The sequence below is a fragment of the Labrus mixtus genome, chromosome 17 (assembly GCF_963584025.1).
Source record: "Labrus mixtus chromosome 17, fLabMix1.1, whole genome shotgun sequence".
Taxonomy (NCBI): Eukaryota; Metazoa; Chordata; class Actinopteri; order Labriformes; family Labridae; genus Labrus; species Labrus mixtus.
This window is the reverse complement of record NC_083628.1, coordinates 12,799,101-12,816,844: the sequence shown is the minus strand read 5'-3', so window position 1 is coordinate 12,816,844 and position 17,744 is coordinate 12,799,101. Positions and strand designations below refer to the sequence as shown.

The following is a 17,744-nucleotide window of genomic DNA, read 5'->3' as shown; positions in this document are numbered from 1 at the left end:
ATGAACTATGAGATAATTAATCTGCTAAAGGCCAGAGAAAGTGCACATCTGGTGGAGGTGAAAACTTTGCCTCCCCCTGACCTTTCATCCAGTCCTTTTAATCCGGTCTGGCAGGCAGGAGGTGTATTGTCCCCATTCTTTCTCTTGGTCACTTTCTCCTTTGCTGTGTCTCTCTAACTCCTTTAACCAAACGACATCATTAATTACTTTAAAAACACCCACTCAGTCATTGTATGCAGTCCCTTAGCTGTTGTTTAATACACAGAAATGAGGCGTCCAATGATTTCACTGTGAGTCCACAGCGCACATCTCAAAAATGAAACCTCAGACAATAAGTAAAATCGCACTCTAGTAACTGTATATCAGCACATATATGTTTGAAGGTAATCACATCCTAGCTGATATTCAGTACAAAAGGACAACCTTGAGTGGGATATTGCTTTCATACAACAATTGTACAACTGACAACTAAAGTACGATTTGTTTTAATTTAGTCTTTGTTATTGCTCCACCAACAGAACTTGTTCAATAACATTATTTATAATGGACAAGACATAAACAGTGTCCTGCTCACTTTATACCTAATGAGTTATTTAGAATTGCGATATGTCAGCTCCTATGGTGACGTGCGTGATTCTGAGGTTCCAGCTGGATCAATCAGGACCCTGCTGCAAAAAAATGAAAACTATTCACAACACCTGGGATACACACAGATGAAAGTCCCTGTGTTGTTGTACTCTGTATCCGCACTCATCTGACATTTTTGACCACCTACAAAAGGCAAAGCTGTGATGATCTACCTAACCTATTTAAATAAAATAGTTTCAGTCTCTGAATACTCCAGCAGACCTGGGTTGGTAGGTCTTCCCTGTCACAGTTGTCAAGAAGAAGAATCTGAATATCTGAAATGGTAAACATGGCCAAAACTTCCTCTTCCAATTGCACATTATCAACCACACAGTTTGCAACTGAGGTTACTCAAATTAAGACTTTTTTTTCGACTGAAATTGGTAGAAAGCTTTATTTGCATTCGATGATAGCTGGATGATTTCTCGTCATGTACTCATAAACCTCGTGGTTTCATTTTAGTCTGATTCTATAATCTTGTTTCACCTTAAGCAAACCTGTTACTTTTTGGGAATAATAGAAGATTACAGCCTCTTGTAAAGGTCTACTCATGGTTTCCTGTTAGTTTTAGAAATCATTTTTGAACAAAGTTTGTTGATGAACTCAACAGCCAAATAAGTACACCTCTCACTCCAGTGCACTTTTAGACGCTCCACCCCTTCAAATTTCACTTATTGCCAAGGAAAGGACTCTAACAATAAACTAGCGGAATCCAGAGTCAAAGCTGCAGAGGTTATCGTGCAGTGTACACATGATACTTGCTGCTTAATAGCTATTTGGCCAAGTCTCTAAACGTTGTTGCCAAGCTACCTGACAGGGGTTTGTACGATCGCACACACAACAAACACCTAGCTGACATTAAGGAGATGTTTGCTGAATAGCTTACCCCCACCATTTGAGTACTGCAGGGTTTCCTCCCAGCTATGTATCAGACTTAACACTCGATGAGCAGCAGCAGCTCTACCCGGTCCTTTTTTGAAAACCCCATCGTAAAAACAAGGGGACTAAGCTGAGGGATTGTCTTTTAATGCACTCCAAAAGCTTTAGAAGAGCCTGTTCAAAGTGTTCATTTTGGGTGTGTCCTTTTGTTTTACTTACTGACTTGTTTATTTTCAAAATCACTTTAATGACTTATTCTATGTTCTTTTCCTCAAGATGTTCTCTGCCAGTGCCCTTTAACCCCTCGCTCTCCTTGAACATGTTTCCATCCCTTTCACTCTCCATAACACTCACTATCCCTTTTTTTTTGTCTTTCCCAGATTGTCTCTGTGCCTCTCCCAGTTTCCTGTCTCCCTAATCCTTAATCCTGTGGAAATCGGTCAGGCAGAATGAGCCAGCTTTGATCAGGCTCTCATATCAGGCGTGCTAACAGTGTCAGCACACCCGGATCCCACAGAACCCAGGAGCCCAGGGGGGAGAGCTTCAAACAGGCACTCACCCCAGACTCTGCTTGAGAGGAAGGGGGAATCGAGGCTACAGAGCCCCTGACTCAACTACCAGCTAGAGACTCTACAAAATTTTAAAAAAAAGTAACACTGATGTCAACATTCGCATCATAATTAAGCACCTTTTATCTGTGATGGTACCTCTCCTTTTGGCTTTTTTACGCATGAACTCAACTTTCTGAGGGAAAAAGGAGAACGTCAGTGAGAACATTGTGAAGAGATGGAAAGGTTACTTTCAGCACTATTCTTAACAGCAAACAAGACATTTGTGTCACTGGTGTTTTGGTGTTGTGATCTAAGGCCACAAATAACACCTGGCTGAGTGGGAGGCATGTCACAAAACACCTGCCTGTCTTGTGGCACCAATGCATTATGAAGGAAGCTGCAGATATTCTACTAGGGAGGAAATATAGTTGTATTAGCACAATGTTAAATTGCATTTCACAGAGTCAACCACCTTGTTGCACCAACAGATGTGGTACATAAAAGTTGTTCTCACAATCACATGATCTGGAGGTTGGATCTGAAACAATACTGACAGTGTAGTTAGTCTTCCATCTTCATGGTTTCAGAAGTGTAGTAATCAGAGAATGAAGCATCCAGCAGTCTGTGTGCATGATGGGCAACATCTCGTATGTGAGCACTCGGCACAATGCTCTCAGCTCTCTTGAAGAAGGTAAACCGCAAACTTTTTGCCTATATTACAATGTTTAATATATTACAATTACATCAAAGTTACTGATGTGATGACTTTATCTTTTTATACTCAAAATAATTGTATATAAATTGTACATTACAACATGTTGAACACTTGATTAACTATTAAAGAGCATAAATACTTTTTGATACTCTTACACTGAAAGTCTTTCTGTAGTTCACGTCTCTCCCTGTGCAGCGAGTCATCCTTTCTTCAAGTTAAGGCTGACACTTAGTGGCCAAGCGTGTGTACTACATGGCTTAGAGGAAACTATTTGAACAAGTGTTTAATTTTACTCAATAAATTGATTTAGTAAGCTTTTTATGTATTTTCTGTTCGGCAATTTTAACATTAATTTGTTGACTTTATTGACGGTTTAATGGATTCATGTGTTATGCAAACTAAGTAGAATTCAGAATGCCTTATTTCTGATTCTTCATTATGCAACGTTGCAGTAAGTCATTTGTGCAAAGTCTATTTTAAAGCTGAAATCAACCACATACTTACAAAATGAATGCTACAACTTTGTGCACAAATAACAGTGGGCTAGCCATTCGACTATCATCATTTACACAATTTCTTTATTTACACTTACATTACAAGCAGCGTCTGTGAGTGGGCCTTTAAAGTCTGACATCAAAATGAGCTGAGTGCATACTTGAGTTCTTAGAATTACATCAATCAGTTAAAGTCTATAATAAAAAAAAACACAATCAATGCATATTAAACAATCTACATCAGCACTTACATTTAATGTGTCAACTCATCTAAACCTAGTTTGGTGTCCATTATAGTTCAACTACAAGCCTTCAGTATTAGGTTAAGACTATAAGCTTATGTTTAAACTATTAGACCATATAAAGTTGTGACTAATATGGATGAAGATCAAGATTGTTTTAGAGCAAAGTGTTCTTTTCATGTACACTTACATACATAAGGGGGTTCTGTGATATCTTAAATACGTTTGAAATGAATTACATATTTATTCAGTAGATAGGGAAAATCCCTCTTTATATCCACAGAAAAATCAGCTGTTGTTTGGCTTTATTTTTGAAACAAACAGTGGACTGTGGGTTAGCCAGGATTATGCCTAGGTCAGCAAAGAAGTATGGAAACTAATTAAAACTCACGGAGCTCTAGTTATGTGTCACAAGACAGCTGAGTGGAGGTTAATGGAAGCTTCAGAAGACCCTCATATGCCTTTGAATGAATAAGACCTTCGGTTAAAGCTGTCCCTGTATCCAGTGAATATGTGGTCCTGCTGCTGAGAACAGATTGTACATAATCTGTAAGAAAAGCAGCTCGTTGCAGACTTTGGTAATCCCCCCTCACTCTTTAGCTTGAGGGAATCCCGTTGACCCCTTTCTAAACCCCTAATGCTGTCTTTATCTGCAGGAAGACACTGTCTCGTCTGGCACAACCAGCCAAGCTGTAATAGGAATGGTTCTATTGTCAGGCAAAAATATTTGTTTCACCGACCGTAAATCAGTTTAAAACTTGATTCAGATCAATACACATATTTAACAGTGGAGGGTAAAAAAACAGAACAAACATTTCTGCACTTTGCCTTGTGATTTGGACTTAATCAGGATGAGAGAATAAAAGCTCTGCAGTGTTACATCTATAGTCATATTAGCACAAGACAAGAAATAAATGTTCATAAAAATGTGTCATAAGTGTCATCATCACTTTTCAGTCAGCATAAAAGGATCACACATGATGTTTAACCACCCCATGAGTGTGCATGGATAGTTTAACAGCCAAACCAACTGTATGTATTTTGTGAACATTAGTAAACAACAGAGATGAAGTAAGCCCTGTCTGCACCACATACAGCTTAAGAAATCAAGACATTTAGATTTGGAATTTTGTCAAATGTATGTGTGTTCCTATAAAAGATTGATAGATAGATACTTTATTGATCCAGAGGGAAATTCAAGTAATATAGTACCAAAACTCACAACATTCTTATCTTACACGTTACATCTAGATCAAGTGTATGACAAAAATGATCAATAAAAAATATATTAATATGTGTGATATTGATATTAATCATAATTGAAGCAGTGGGAGTCGAGCAGTTCCTCAGCAGTCTGCTGCAACAATGATCAACAAGAACCTGTGAGACCGGGCAGCACAAAACTCAACTGAAGAGATGAAGTTAGTGACATCCATTAATGGGAAATAATTGCAAAGACATGGAAAAGGAGAGGTGACAAGAGCTTGGTGCGATAAGCCTCCCTGCAGTCTAGGTTTATAGTGCAAAACCAGGGGTTTGTCCAAGCTTGAGCCAGCCCTCACTTGAGACTTTTATAGAAGTTTAAGCTTCCTCTTGAAAGTGGTCGAAGTGTCTGCCACCTAAACTGGTAGATGATTCTCAAAGTGAGGGGGCTGTTAACCGACAGCTCTGCTACTTTTAGAGACCTATAAGGTACCACAAGCAGGCCTGCTTGAGAGTACAATGTGTTAGAAAGGTTAAATGACACCACAAGCTCTTTATGTTATGATGATGCTATTAAAAGCGTGTTAGGTGAGAAGAAGGATTTTGAAAGAAATTCTAAAACAATGCAGAAAACTCAAAGACACATTTGCATATCTCCCTATTTATGTTTAAATATGCATTTCATTTCACATCACATGGTCAACTCTGGGTGCACTGCACACTCACAAATGTCTTGTCAGAACGGGTTCTGACCTCCTTTCCATTTGGGACTCAGTGGTGGCTTTTAATGTCTGGCCTTTGCCACATCAGCTGACATTTTGACCAGCATCATCCTTAACACCACACACATTACAGGCTCACACTCCAGTACAGTGAAGCACATGTTTCTGTGACATTAGGCCTTGTTTTTAAATATTACGTCACATAGTAAGTTGCTTTTGAATGGCCAGAGTAGGACAGAGCCGGTGTGTGGGCTGACAACAGGCCTGCATGTTGAATATATCCTCTTAAAAAAATGTACTCTTTTAAAGATATGTCGTTCTTCATAAAGCCCGTACATTTATGTGTCCATCTGAGCAGCAGTGAAGTCATTTCAATATTATCAGTTTACCCAGAAATGTTATATGAACACTAACAGCCTGAAGTGAAAGATTCTCCTTGATTTCTATTGACTCCTGTGACTTTTTCTACAGCCCATTATATCAAACATCCCTTTGACAATGTATTTCAGAAACATGAATCCCAAGAGAGCTGCTGCATATATTTCTGGTCCTAATGTATTTGGTTATCACTTGATTGCAATTGTTTTTTTTTGTTTTTTTTTATACATAATTTTCAAATACCTGAATGAGCTATATTAAACAGAGGGGAATGAGAGCCAGTTTTGGATTGAGTAGAAATACACTGATTGGCCTAGTGGGGCGCTACAACAAGTTGGGCCGAAAATAATTCCAATGTTTTTTATGAAATTAGTTTATTTAAATTTTTTTTTTTTTTTTTAAACATTGTGGTTAGTTTTAGTTTGCTGTCTTGGTGTTTGTATTTTTTGTGTGTAATGCAGCATTGTCCATCTGTCACTTGCATTCATACCCTGGAGCAAGAGCTCAGTTTAAATACCCTGTTACATTCTTTATTTTTGTGTTGTTGTTTTTTTTTTTTTAAAACCAACCAATTGTTCAAACTTAGTAAACTGTTACTGTGACAGTGGTCACTTGTGGCCACATATTTTGCGAATACTTATTTGTATCACAAGATGAGACTTTGCAGACCTAAATTATTTTTTTAGACCAGTTTATCCATGACCTATGTATGCATTAATATCTTTTTTTGACAAAATGTTTCTTCTCATCCCGTTGAAAATGTGGAATATTAAATAAAATAGTCTAATGTGGAGGAAAAAGTCTTTCGGGTATTTTGTCCGTCTCATGTATAAAGTCACGTTTCTCGACTAATAATCATGCGAATTAATAAGATAATGTCTAACAATTACATTTTTTTTTTTTTTAAAGCGACGTCATGGCTCACGGCTGTAGTTTGGAGGTGTATATGATAGACTGCATTGCTTTCCAGCTGAAGGGAAACCATTGAAACCATTCTCAGTGCACGTCCTACTTGTGAAGCTCTACAGCAGGGCGATTTTGCGCGTTCCCGTGACTCTCGCCATAGAAAACAAAGCTTGAACGTCTTCCATAACTGCTAGGGGGTGCAGACTTGAGGAATATACGATTTTTTTTTTAAATACTTGGACACATCGCGCTGAATATGGATTTACAGTGGGTGTAGCATCGTTGAAGACCGAGCCTTCTTGGGCTGGGGGTGACAGCGGGACATTTTAGCGAGACCGACGAAAATAACATCAGTGTGTTTTTTTTTTTTTTTTTTTTTCTTCTTCTTCTCGGGGTGCTTTGTCTTGTCCACCTAACTAACGATAGCAAACCATCATTCCCCATTTCAATTGCAAGACATCCAGCTAGTGATTGCTAGCTGCCGCCGGGATGTATCACCATGTTGTCACCTAAAACTAACTGCTAAGGACGTCGGATTGTGAAGGATAAGCTGAAAACATCGCCGGGTTGTCACCGGGACCTGAATCTGTGTTAGCCACAGTCGCGGAACCCACTGTTTTCGGCGATATGGCGGAGCAAGGCTACTCATCCTGGTGAGTGCGCACAGGCAGCAGCGCTACCGATTAGTCGTAGCTACCTTGCGTTAGCTGCTGCTACACTGCCAAAAACCTGCACGATACAGGTCACTGAACCAATGAATAACACCCCCTGACGATTCACAACCACACTCTGCTTTTAACCCCGACACATCAAGATGCTTTTACTACAATTTAGACAGCGAAAAAATGCCACACATTCATGTATATCTTCTGCAGCTAATCAGCTTCCACCAGCTGATGCCGTGCTAACGACATCCAGCTTCGCTTAGCTCCACGGCTAGCTGCCGTAGCTAACGACTCGCTAGGCTCATTTGGTGAATGAATCTATCGTTAATATCATCTGTTCTCGCGTTTAGAGACGTGCAACTTTCACACAGTGAGCGTTTAATAACCACGTTGGTGAGATTAGTGGACGTAACTGTGCCAACAAAATGAGTGATGGCTGATTATGTGGCTAGCATTCGTCGTCGAGCCGCTGCACACAATAACAAAGGTTCTGCCGTAAAGGGCTAAAGCTAGCTGTCTGACATCGCAGTCATATCACACCACAAAAAAAAAAAAGCCAGTTAAAGGATAAGCCTGGCCTTGTGAAACACCACAAGTTATAAAATACGTTCAGTTACAGAATTGGGCTGTGTGAGTGACATTATGACGTTATGATGAGAACTGGATTTTAGCCTATGGAGAAAAGAGATAAAGGGAGGCAGATGATGTGAACACTGAAATGCGTTGTCCTCATGAATGAAATCGACTTCTGCAAAGGCCTTGTTGTTAATATGAGCTATACAATTCTGAGGGAGAGTATTTTCAATGGTCATTATTGGAACAGCATCCTCTTGCATACGGAGAGTCCCGGTAAGTGTGACAGAGCAGGCTGGATACAGTAAAAGGTGCACAGAGCTGCTGGGGTCTCATGTAATGGGATCATTTTTTTTGGTCAGTTTTGTTATGGAAATCTCAGTGAATATGGTATTTTGATATCAGTTGCATGGCTTTTTTTTTTAGTGTGAGATCAGGTAGATAAAGTTTGACTTGCATTTGAGATATTTACAAACAAAATAGATTATGAAGTGAGTCCCTCTGCACCTTTAAGAAAAAACTAAAGACCCAGCTCTTCCATGAATACCTACTAACTTAATGATGATGGTCTCCATATTATTGATGATGATGATGGTCTCAATATTAATGATGATGATGGTTTTTTGTTCGATAACGATGACTTATAAGATGGTTTCTACACTGATGCTCTCAAGAACTGCCGTCAATGTTGTGCTTTTCCTCTGGTCACTTCCTGTCAGCACCTGTGTGTCCAATCAGACTCAAAGCTGATCGTTTGCTCTTACTGACATTGTTCCCCTTTTTTCTAGATCCTTGCTTGTGTTGTCCTTACTCTCTGATGTACATCGCTTTGGATAAAAGCGTCTGCTAAGTGAATTGTAGAATTGTTACTTTAAGCGCTTTGTGTCATTGTACTTTTGATTCTGTCTAGAAAAGCTACTAAGTTGGGGAACTTACTAACAGAAGACATACCCCAAAACATACTGCAGGGTTTGTTTTTTTTAATCATAGATTTCAGGGTGCCAATGCCTTTGAAAAGATGTGGCTCATTTTATCATCTGTTAAGTTATGTTGATGAGTTGCAGTAATTGAGAGGTCCAGTAAACAGTTATAGCCAGGCTTTATTGTGCATATTAGTTTTCAGGGTCCCAGGTCATGGGGATCAACGGTTGGTCGTCATTCCTTTTTCAGTCGCCTTTTTTTGTGAGTGTAGACTTGCTTGCTATTGCTACTTCTTGTGCTGGTGTGACATTTGGATCCAAGTGGGTTCTGTGTGCATTTACACCTGTTGTTAGCCGGTTTTTGTGTTAACTTATCTAGACAGTAAGCCTTCATTAAAGCCAGTCAAGAGAAGAAGAAAAAGAAACCAGGCTGGTAAAGTAATTATTGTGACCTTTGCCATTTCATTTTAAAGAATTTTGAAGAACGATTCACAGACAGCGCAATCTCAGATCTATCAGAAGAGTGAAATCGCAAAAGATTAGGATCAGGGTATTTGTTTATCCTGGCTGAATGCGCCACACTAGACAAGGAGATGATGGGTATTTTCTAGATCACATTAGGTCCCAAGATAATAGTACTTGTGTTTGGAGCAGGGTTTAAGACTTCAAGTGCTGTAAAACAAAGTGGCTGGTTAAAACTTACAGCATAGATCATTATCACTTCTGTCTCTTCCTGTCATCTATCTGGAGTTAATTATCCTTTGGCATTGCTGTGCAATTGTGGCAGTCCTGATGTTTCATTGCCAGCTAACTGCATATGTTCATTTACATTACCTGGTCAGTAGGCTGCGTCTTCGCATCATGCCAACACCATTGTGGTTTGGGAAATTCAAACTTTAATGCTCTAATATACTTTTTTGTATTCAAGCAAAAAGATATAAGATTGAAGTAAGAATGTCCATTAATATAAAATAGGCTAGCTTCAGTAAATCAGTCATTCGGAAACGTTTATTTGCCAGTGTGTTTGTTACTGTCTCTGACGCTAACAGACTAACCATGTAATGCATAGTTATCTGCTGTGCAACAGATCACATGACTGGTTGCTTTTAATGCACGTCCTTTCATTTTAATAGTGATTATTTTCATTCAGTTCATTTTGTTTTTGAATTAAGAATGTCCAACACCACGGATGAAGAAGGCTCAGCAAAACTGTCGTTAAGACGTATTTATTTGCCAGTTTTTATTACTTTGTCTCTGACAATGTCCGACTAACCCCAGACACATCGCATCTTGAACCTCTCAACACAGTACCTCACAAGCAGAAAAACAAATGCCCACAGGGCTTTGACATACTTTGACAATAGTAAGGTACAGTTCAGCTTGACAACATGGGGAAGAAACATTATCCCGTTTGAACTATTTCCTTTTTCATCCACAGTAATAAACAATACAAAGATTCGCATTAGTACCATTTTTATTGAAGCAGGTCTCAGCAGACACAGACTTCTAATGACGACAGAGAATGCAGTCTTCAGCAGTATTTGCACATTCTGTTTTGTATGATTAGTTTCATAGCTACTTTAATGGTGCCTGGACAAACTGGTGAACTCATCTGGTTTTATAGTGGAAAAATTGTAGGATTTTCATCAGCCTCTACAGCAGGTAGCATTCCAGCTTGGCTGACCTCTGACAATCGGTTTGGTGGCTTTTAGTTACCATCACACTGTTACATCAATGTAGCAAGGAAGATGTTTTTCCTACTTTCTCTTCCTCATGTTACGGTTCTGCAGATAATCCAATTGCCTGAAGTGCAAGCCAGAACCTTTCAACTAGCACATCTTTATTTGAAACTGTATAAGTGATGCTTCCAATAGTGCAAACAGGGCTGGACTGGTAAGATGGCATACAGCGCATTTCCCTGGTGGGCAGACGCATTATGGGGCTGGTATGATTTTATCTAAAAAAAAAAAAATGCTAATCACTGTACCACTTCCCAGGCAGTTTTCTCTTTTCTTTATAATGACAGTTGGCTTTCCTGCTCAGAAAGAAAGTGTGTGGAGGAAGTGAAACTTCAGTGTCAAAACGACAACATGTATGGAAAACAAGAGTTAAGTCAAAATGTGTATAGAGTCTGGAGTCCCTGCAGCAGGCATGGTCTGCCTTTGCAGTACCCACTGTCATGTAGCCACAGGATGGGGAGGAGAGGTGGCACGGCCAGTTAAAGAGCAGGAGGAGCAGGTGTGTGACCTCAAGGAATCTTTTTCAGTCATAATTTGTCTACAGTCTCATTTTGTAAAATGAATTGTATCGTGAATCGTATCGTGTGTTGAGTGAATCGTTACATCCCTACTGTATGGTAACATTATATCAGAAACATTATTAGGCTGAGGGTTGTTTTGTGACAATGTATGAAAAAAGCTGCTCGAGGTGAAATCTGTAGCTCTTTGCTAGATGTTATGCAGGGATGGTTGTGAAAGTACTTTGACCATACTGAGAAAGTCCTGCATTCAAATCTTGGTTATAGAAGTAAGTCAGTATTTTCATCAGTATGAACTTTGAGTTCTTGTAGTAGTGATAGTACAGTCAAATATTTCCTGTGAGTGTTTTACTGCTAACAGCAGTGCTTTAGTCGTTAATGTTTTGCATGTGATTGTCAGTTTAGAAAACAGCTTGTCCTCAAAGTTCTTACCTCTCAGATGAAATTGAGTAGAAATGTAGGGGCCGACCGTTTTTAGGGGCCTTTACGATATCCATATTGGGGAGGGGGAAAAAAATCAGATAACGATATATAGGCCGATGTCTTTCTTAAATCTGTGTTGGATCGGTAGAGATACATATTGATATACACATTCATTGCGTTGAACCCTCTCGTGCAGTTGTCAAACACTTGTCGAAAAGATATGCAGTATAACGTAGACATCTTGAAAGTAGCTTCGCATGTTTGTTCCTCACTGCTTGACACTCTCTATATAACACACTCTGCTGGTTAAAGAGAACTGCTAGGTTAATACAATGAAACTCAAATTAAATGCTATTTGACTGTTGAATAAATCTACTAATATTGGCACATATCTGCGATTAAAATAAGCCACTGGATATGCTAATATCAGCATATTATCGGTTGGGCTCTACTTAAGTACCATAAAGTGTAATTATAAGAAGAGTAGTTATTTCTGATATATTTAAATGTGTAATGAGCAACTTTATTTCAGTAAATGTACATAATTACATGGGACAGTGAATGTATATTATGTGTATTTTTGTTGAAATTATGATGAATTCGAACAGATTTTTTGGGAATCTTGACTTTTTATGTTCTTCAAATTGAGTAAGGATAGTGTCTCCTCCATAGTGTCACCTTTGACCACAAAGTAGTCAGTCTAGTCAGAGCTCATACACTGTTAAAAGTGTCTATGGCACTTGCGTCTCATCTGTGGAATGGTTTTGGGATATTGTGGAAAAGTTGACCTATTACAGTGAGACACAGGGATGGTGTACAGTTATTTTGTGTTGGACAGTTTTCAAAAGGCTGATTTGAGCCAAAAACACCAGGGCCAAATGTTTCTGTGTTGGCGCATATCTGATATACAGGAGCATAGAAATATTAGCTCAGAGCAACCCGACGCAGTCATGTAGTATTTCATTTTATTCATAAACATTTATCTCACTGCCCTTGTGCTGTCTAGTGAAAGCTTTTAATCTGATTATTAGGAATCAAAAAAGCTTCCTCTTTAATTACTAACAGATATTTGTGCCATCACAGTGACACCCAATATAGATATTTCAAGGTATTGGTCCTCATTTTTTATAATTTTCAGTCATACTTTTTTGCCTTAGCCAGTATGTTAACCTGATTTTCATGTCTATTGCAAGTTCCAGTTGATGTCATCTTCAAGGCTGGTTATAAGACCAGCCTTAAGACCACACAAATTATTCCCAGTAAATTTAAAAGTATATCTAAAAGAGAAAAGATAACTCTGATTTGAAGAGAGAGGGAAATATTGTATTTTCCTGAGTGGGGCATTACTATTGTAATGAGTGAGATCATGTACACTTCAAATTCCAATTTATCCAAATCCATGTGCTAGGTATGCAAGTCTACCTGCTTACCCGATATGACTAAAATGACACCCAAATTCTTGCAGCCGCATAAATACAGAGGATATCGACAAGTAGCTGGCAACACTTATGCATCACCTCGCTTCACAACCAAGTTGTCATTGTTAGTTTAATTGCATAAAAATGAGACCACAACGAGAGAAGGGTTTTTGAGTTTATCCTCTTTGCCCACACTGTCAGCCATGTTGAACCTCCTGTTGGAACTCTGCATCAACCACATCTATCAATCTGAAAGTTTCAAAGTGCGCATTTCACACAAACAGTAGTTGGACAAAATAAGAAACTGTGCTGTAATGCCACAGTGGTTGTACTTGACACATACTGTCCATGTGATGCATCTTCTACCAATTGCTGAATTGATTGTTTTAGTTCTTAGGTTGGACAGATAATTCTATGGATTGTCTGGAGGATGATTCTTAAGTGTTGCAATGGATGTGAAGTCAAAATCAATTGGTATTTATCAGTGACTCAAGCAGAAGGTGAACAGATTGACACGTTAACCTTATCATTTAGTAGATTTTTAGTCAGCCGATATACCATCATTCTCTTTACCTCTGATTACATACATCTTTGAAGCCTTTTGTTATATTTTAACCAAAGGTTTATGATACCAGTGAAGGATATCGACCAAAGTCTTTTATTCCGCCTATGTAACAGATAAAATATGTCATTCATAGTTCAAAGGTCTCTTTACCGTTCTTTTTCTCTTTTACCTTGAAATAAAATTTGTGGGGAAAAAACAAACCATCCTCCTCGGGAGATAAGATCTAATCCCTTTATTCCGGCTGTTCACAATACTATCTAATTGAAGCTTAGCCTTTCTGGACACTGACTAATCAACTTATCATTCACACAACGCACAAAGTAGGTAACATTTCAAACTAGGGCTTCACAGTATAGTGGTCTGGCATTGGCAGAAATATTGTAAATTATCTCAAACTGACATACCTGTAATGTCTGTCTGACGCAACCCTCCACCAGAGCACATAGTGAACTGACTGCTGTGCATGCAGAGTCTGTGTTTTACGGGTTTTTAAAAGTTTAGGCAATGTAGCTGTTGTCTCAGATAATGTTGCCTAGATGCTTAAAGTAGGCATCTGGTAACACAACATTATCCTAGCAGTACCTAGGCCCATTAGAGTTAAACTCAGTTACACCTAACATGTATAATAAGTACATCCACATGTAGTACTGTATATATGTAGATGTTGCAAAATAAAACCCAACTAATAAAAAAAAAAAAACATTGTGTAGAAGAAGGATGGGTTTTTAGATTCACTAAAAGCAAATGCACTTACTGTAAGGAAATGTAAGTGCAAGTAGTGTTTTATGAATCTCATCCTGCTTTTATTTTCATTGTCAAATAATTCACTTGCTGTGAATCTTTGGCCTGGAAATGATAAACAAATGTTTTTTTGTCACTGTGCTCTTAATTGCCTTGTCTAAGATGGACCCATTGACATCTGTGAGAGGCATTCAAAATACAATGTAGAAATAATCGGTGCTCTCGCTGATGATCTGGTTTGTTTTTGTAGTTCATATAAAGGCGTCAGTATTATTCCTGGACTCTGTGCATGACATACTCTGAGTGCAACAGGTGACATTTCCTGTATTTTCTCTTTTGTGGTGAAAAGAAAGATATTGAAAAGTATGTTGTTGTTTTTTTACAGATATCTGATGACTTTGTTTAAACGTTGACCCCTGCACATTCATGATGAGCAGATGAACCTAAATAACAGTAAATATCTGGTGTTAAGAAGCCTTTGTAGTCTTTCGTAATGAGAATCTCTGGCACTTCAAATATCAGAAATTACAGCAAGGCAGCTTCTCGCTCTTCGGTTTCCGTTATACACAGTATCTCGACACAACCAATGATGCTGTTTTCTCACTTTAGAAACCCATTGACCTTTTTGAATATGACAGAGACCTCAACTGTTGCTTACATTACTACTTGTCTTCAGGATTTAAAGCCTACATAGCTTAATTTGAGAGACGGTCATCTAATGCATTGTGAATTTTGAGGCTTTGATTCTTCCCACATTGGGTTCATGTGCTGTACAAAAAAAAGATTGGAGCGAGACCTCAGTCTTGATAAGTATGACCAGCAGCTGCTTTAGATTTCTTTTCCTAAAAGTCTTCCAAAGACATTGTGCTGCAGGGCGTTCTGGTGACTCTTACTGTGTTGCTCTAACATCACACAGAAAAGAAAAAAACCCTCACATGCCCTCTGTGTTTACCACTTCCACCCATTATTACTTCGATCTCTTATCAACAGCCATTATAACAAAGGGAAAATGCCACAGCTTGGTGTAAACACTCACAGTTGCAGCAATGAAGGGGAGCTGTTCTTTATTTTCATGTAGGCAAAAAAAGGTCACTGTTGATCACAAATGACATTCTTGTTCCTGAATGATGTAACCATTACATGCATAATTGGATGAGAAAGCGGAGGCAGATTTATGATAATTCCAGGTCGAGCAGCAACTTTATGTAGTAGCTTCTTTTAAGCTGATGAAGTGGTGGAGTGAATATGCTCAGAGCTCACAGTGTTTCTTTTTTTTTTTCCAGTTTGAGATACTTGAGACATGAGTTTGATATTTCTGTGAGGTCAATCTGAAATATCCACGCCGCACAAGGGCAGCGTTTGCAAAAAGTGGCCATTGTGGCCCGTTGAACTGGCCCTTAGTGGTCAAGTCATGCATGCAACTGGCTTGACGGTGGACGGTATTGGAATTGTGTTATTGAAAACCTAGTCTGTCAGCGAACAAGGACGTCTTATGGCACTTTGGGCCGCCGTCCAGCCCTCAACAGTCCGGGATTGTATTTTGTTTTTAAATGTTCCATTCATCTATCTCACCCATGTTCTACAGGCTTTCTGTGCGCAGAATTCAGACGAAGTAGTTCGATGCTAGAATATGAATTAGGTCTGTGGTGGATGAAACTATAGCTGTGTATCTGCTTGCTGTGTTGACAGAGAGGCAGTGACATCATTAGCATCTGTGTGCAAGAGAACAAGGTCACTTTCTTTATCACTTTCTTAATGCTCCAGGCCAAGTAGTTGGAGAACTTTTAGCCCATTTAAGACAACATTTGCCTCAATAGGGTGTCATATTTGGGTGGGCTTTATTGTTTGCCATAATCAACGACCTACATCTTGAGTCAGGTATACCCAACTTCTTTGTACTGTGACCAATCTGCAAAGACGATGCCTGCTGAGTGTGTTTTTCAGTCATTAAGCAAAGGCCTGTTTTAAACAAATGTTCCCTGGTCAACATGATGCAGTATTGTGCTGGTGTCCTGTTTTCACACTGAACTACATGTTACCCCTCCCCTCTCCCAGACACCCTGTAGTCGATTCTGTGCCGCTCAATGAATGAAAGAGGTGGGGGGACAGTCTCCCCCCCCCACCTCCCCAGCATCATAATGAAAACTGTGAATTCCTGTGTGACATGCGCACCAGAATGAAAAATGATTCAGAGCGCCGAATATTTTTTATTCATGGGCTGTTGTCTCTGTCGGTGTTTGGAAGAACGGAAACAGTGTTCACTGCATGCCAGCAGAGAAAGGCTGATTTTGGCTGCAGGGTCTAATAATTCTGCAAATGAAGAATAGCACCTTAACTGTGTTAGCAAATTAACTGACTTTTTCTGAACTAACCAAAATACATGATTTTAGTTATTTTCCATTTTCTTATTAATGCATTTCATACTATTTCCATTTTTATTTTGATTGATTGATTTTTCTGATTGACACTGTTAAAACATGCCTATCAGCTGTTTATCAGTCTGGCTCTTTTTTTATTCTGTAGTTTCAGAACGCTGTTTGCTGATGAAGATAGTGCAGAGGTCAATAGTAGAAACTTTTATGGATGTTGAATCGGCTCAATGGTTTTGATTTTTAATCATGTACTCTTGAGTGTCAGTCACTGTGTGTTAAGGATCATGTCATCATGACTGTCCCCCTGCGTATGTGGTTTTCCTGTGTGCAGTATCTGTGTTTCTGCCACTTTGAAGCCTCTGTGTACAAAAGCTGTGTCTTTCCTTCTCTCATGTTCTATTCTCAACATAACAACCACTCAATAATTTACTCTATAGAGCAGTAAATTCAGCAATATCACATTGTACAATACAGTCCAACCAAAGTCCCATTTTTAGGCTGTGATGAGATTCCCCTAAATGAGATAAGAACAGTGCAGTTGTATGTTTTTTTTTTTTGTAGTTTAATGACTTAGTGGGGGGCCAGTAGCCTAGCGGTTAGTGCGCGCCCCATGTACGGAGACTTTAGTCCTCCAAACGGGCGGCCTGGTTTCGAATCCGACCTCTGGCTCCTTTCCCGCATGTTATTCCTCTCTCTCCCTTATATCTGACTCTATCCACTATCCTATCTATCTATCTAAAAAGATAAACTTAAATAAACTTAGTGTTGTACTTTGGTAAAACTTTGGAATGACACATTTTTTTCCTGTCTCTTTGGGATTTTCTTGTTGCTGTTTGACAGATATCCAAAGATGCTGATCAATCTGACAGAGTGCAACACATCAAACTGTTAACACCATGACTGCAAGAGTTGAAACATCAGCCCCACAATACTGGAAACTGAGTGCTGAAATGCAAACAAAACTTCTGTAACTTGCTGAAAGCAATATATCAGTATTTCAAAGGATCATCTCTATTCCTATATTGGAGTAAGTATTATTCTTTAAAGTAACAAGTTAAATATTGATTTGAAAAACTATAAGACCAAATCACTT

The 17,744-nt window shown here is 38.9% G+C and overlaps 1 protein-coding gene and 1 long non-coding RNA gene across 3 annotated transcripts in view; both read left to right on the top strand.

Moving 5' to 3' along the window:
* LOC132992412 (uncharacterized) overlaps window positions 1–2,101 on the top strand; it is a 50,215-nt gene extending 48,114 nt beyond the window's left edge. The window contains exon 4 of the long non-coding RNA XR_009676326.1: window positions 1,887–2,101. This is a non-coding gene — a long non-coding RNA (uncharacterized LOC132992412). The remainder of the gene's footprint in view (window positions 1–1,886) is intronic.
* A 4,712-nt stretch (window positions 2,102–6,813) lies between these two features.
* The window catches only part of sppl3 (signal peptide peptidase 3), a 28,537-nt gene continuing 17,606 nt past the window's right edge, over window positions 6,814–17,744 (top strand). For both annotated transcript variants that reach the window (XM_061060807.1, XM_061060806.1), the window contains exon 1: window positions 6,814–7,370. In XM_061060807.1, the coding sequence (XP_060916790.1) occupies window positions 7,345–7,370 (26 nt within the window). In that variant the 5' untranslated portion in view covers window positions 6,814–7,344. The remainder of the gene's footprint in view (window positions 7,371–17,744) is intronic.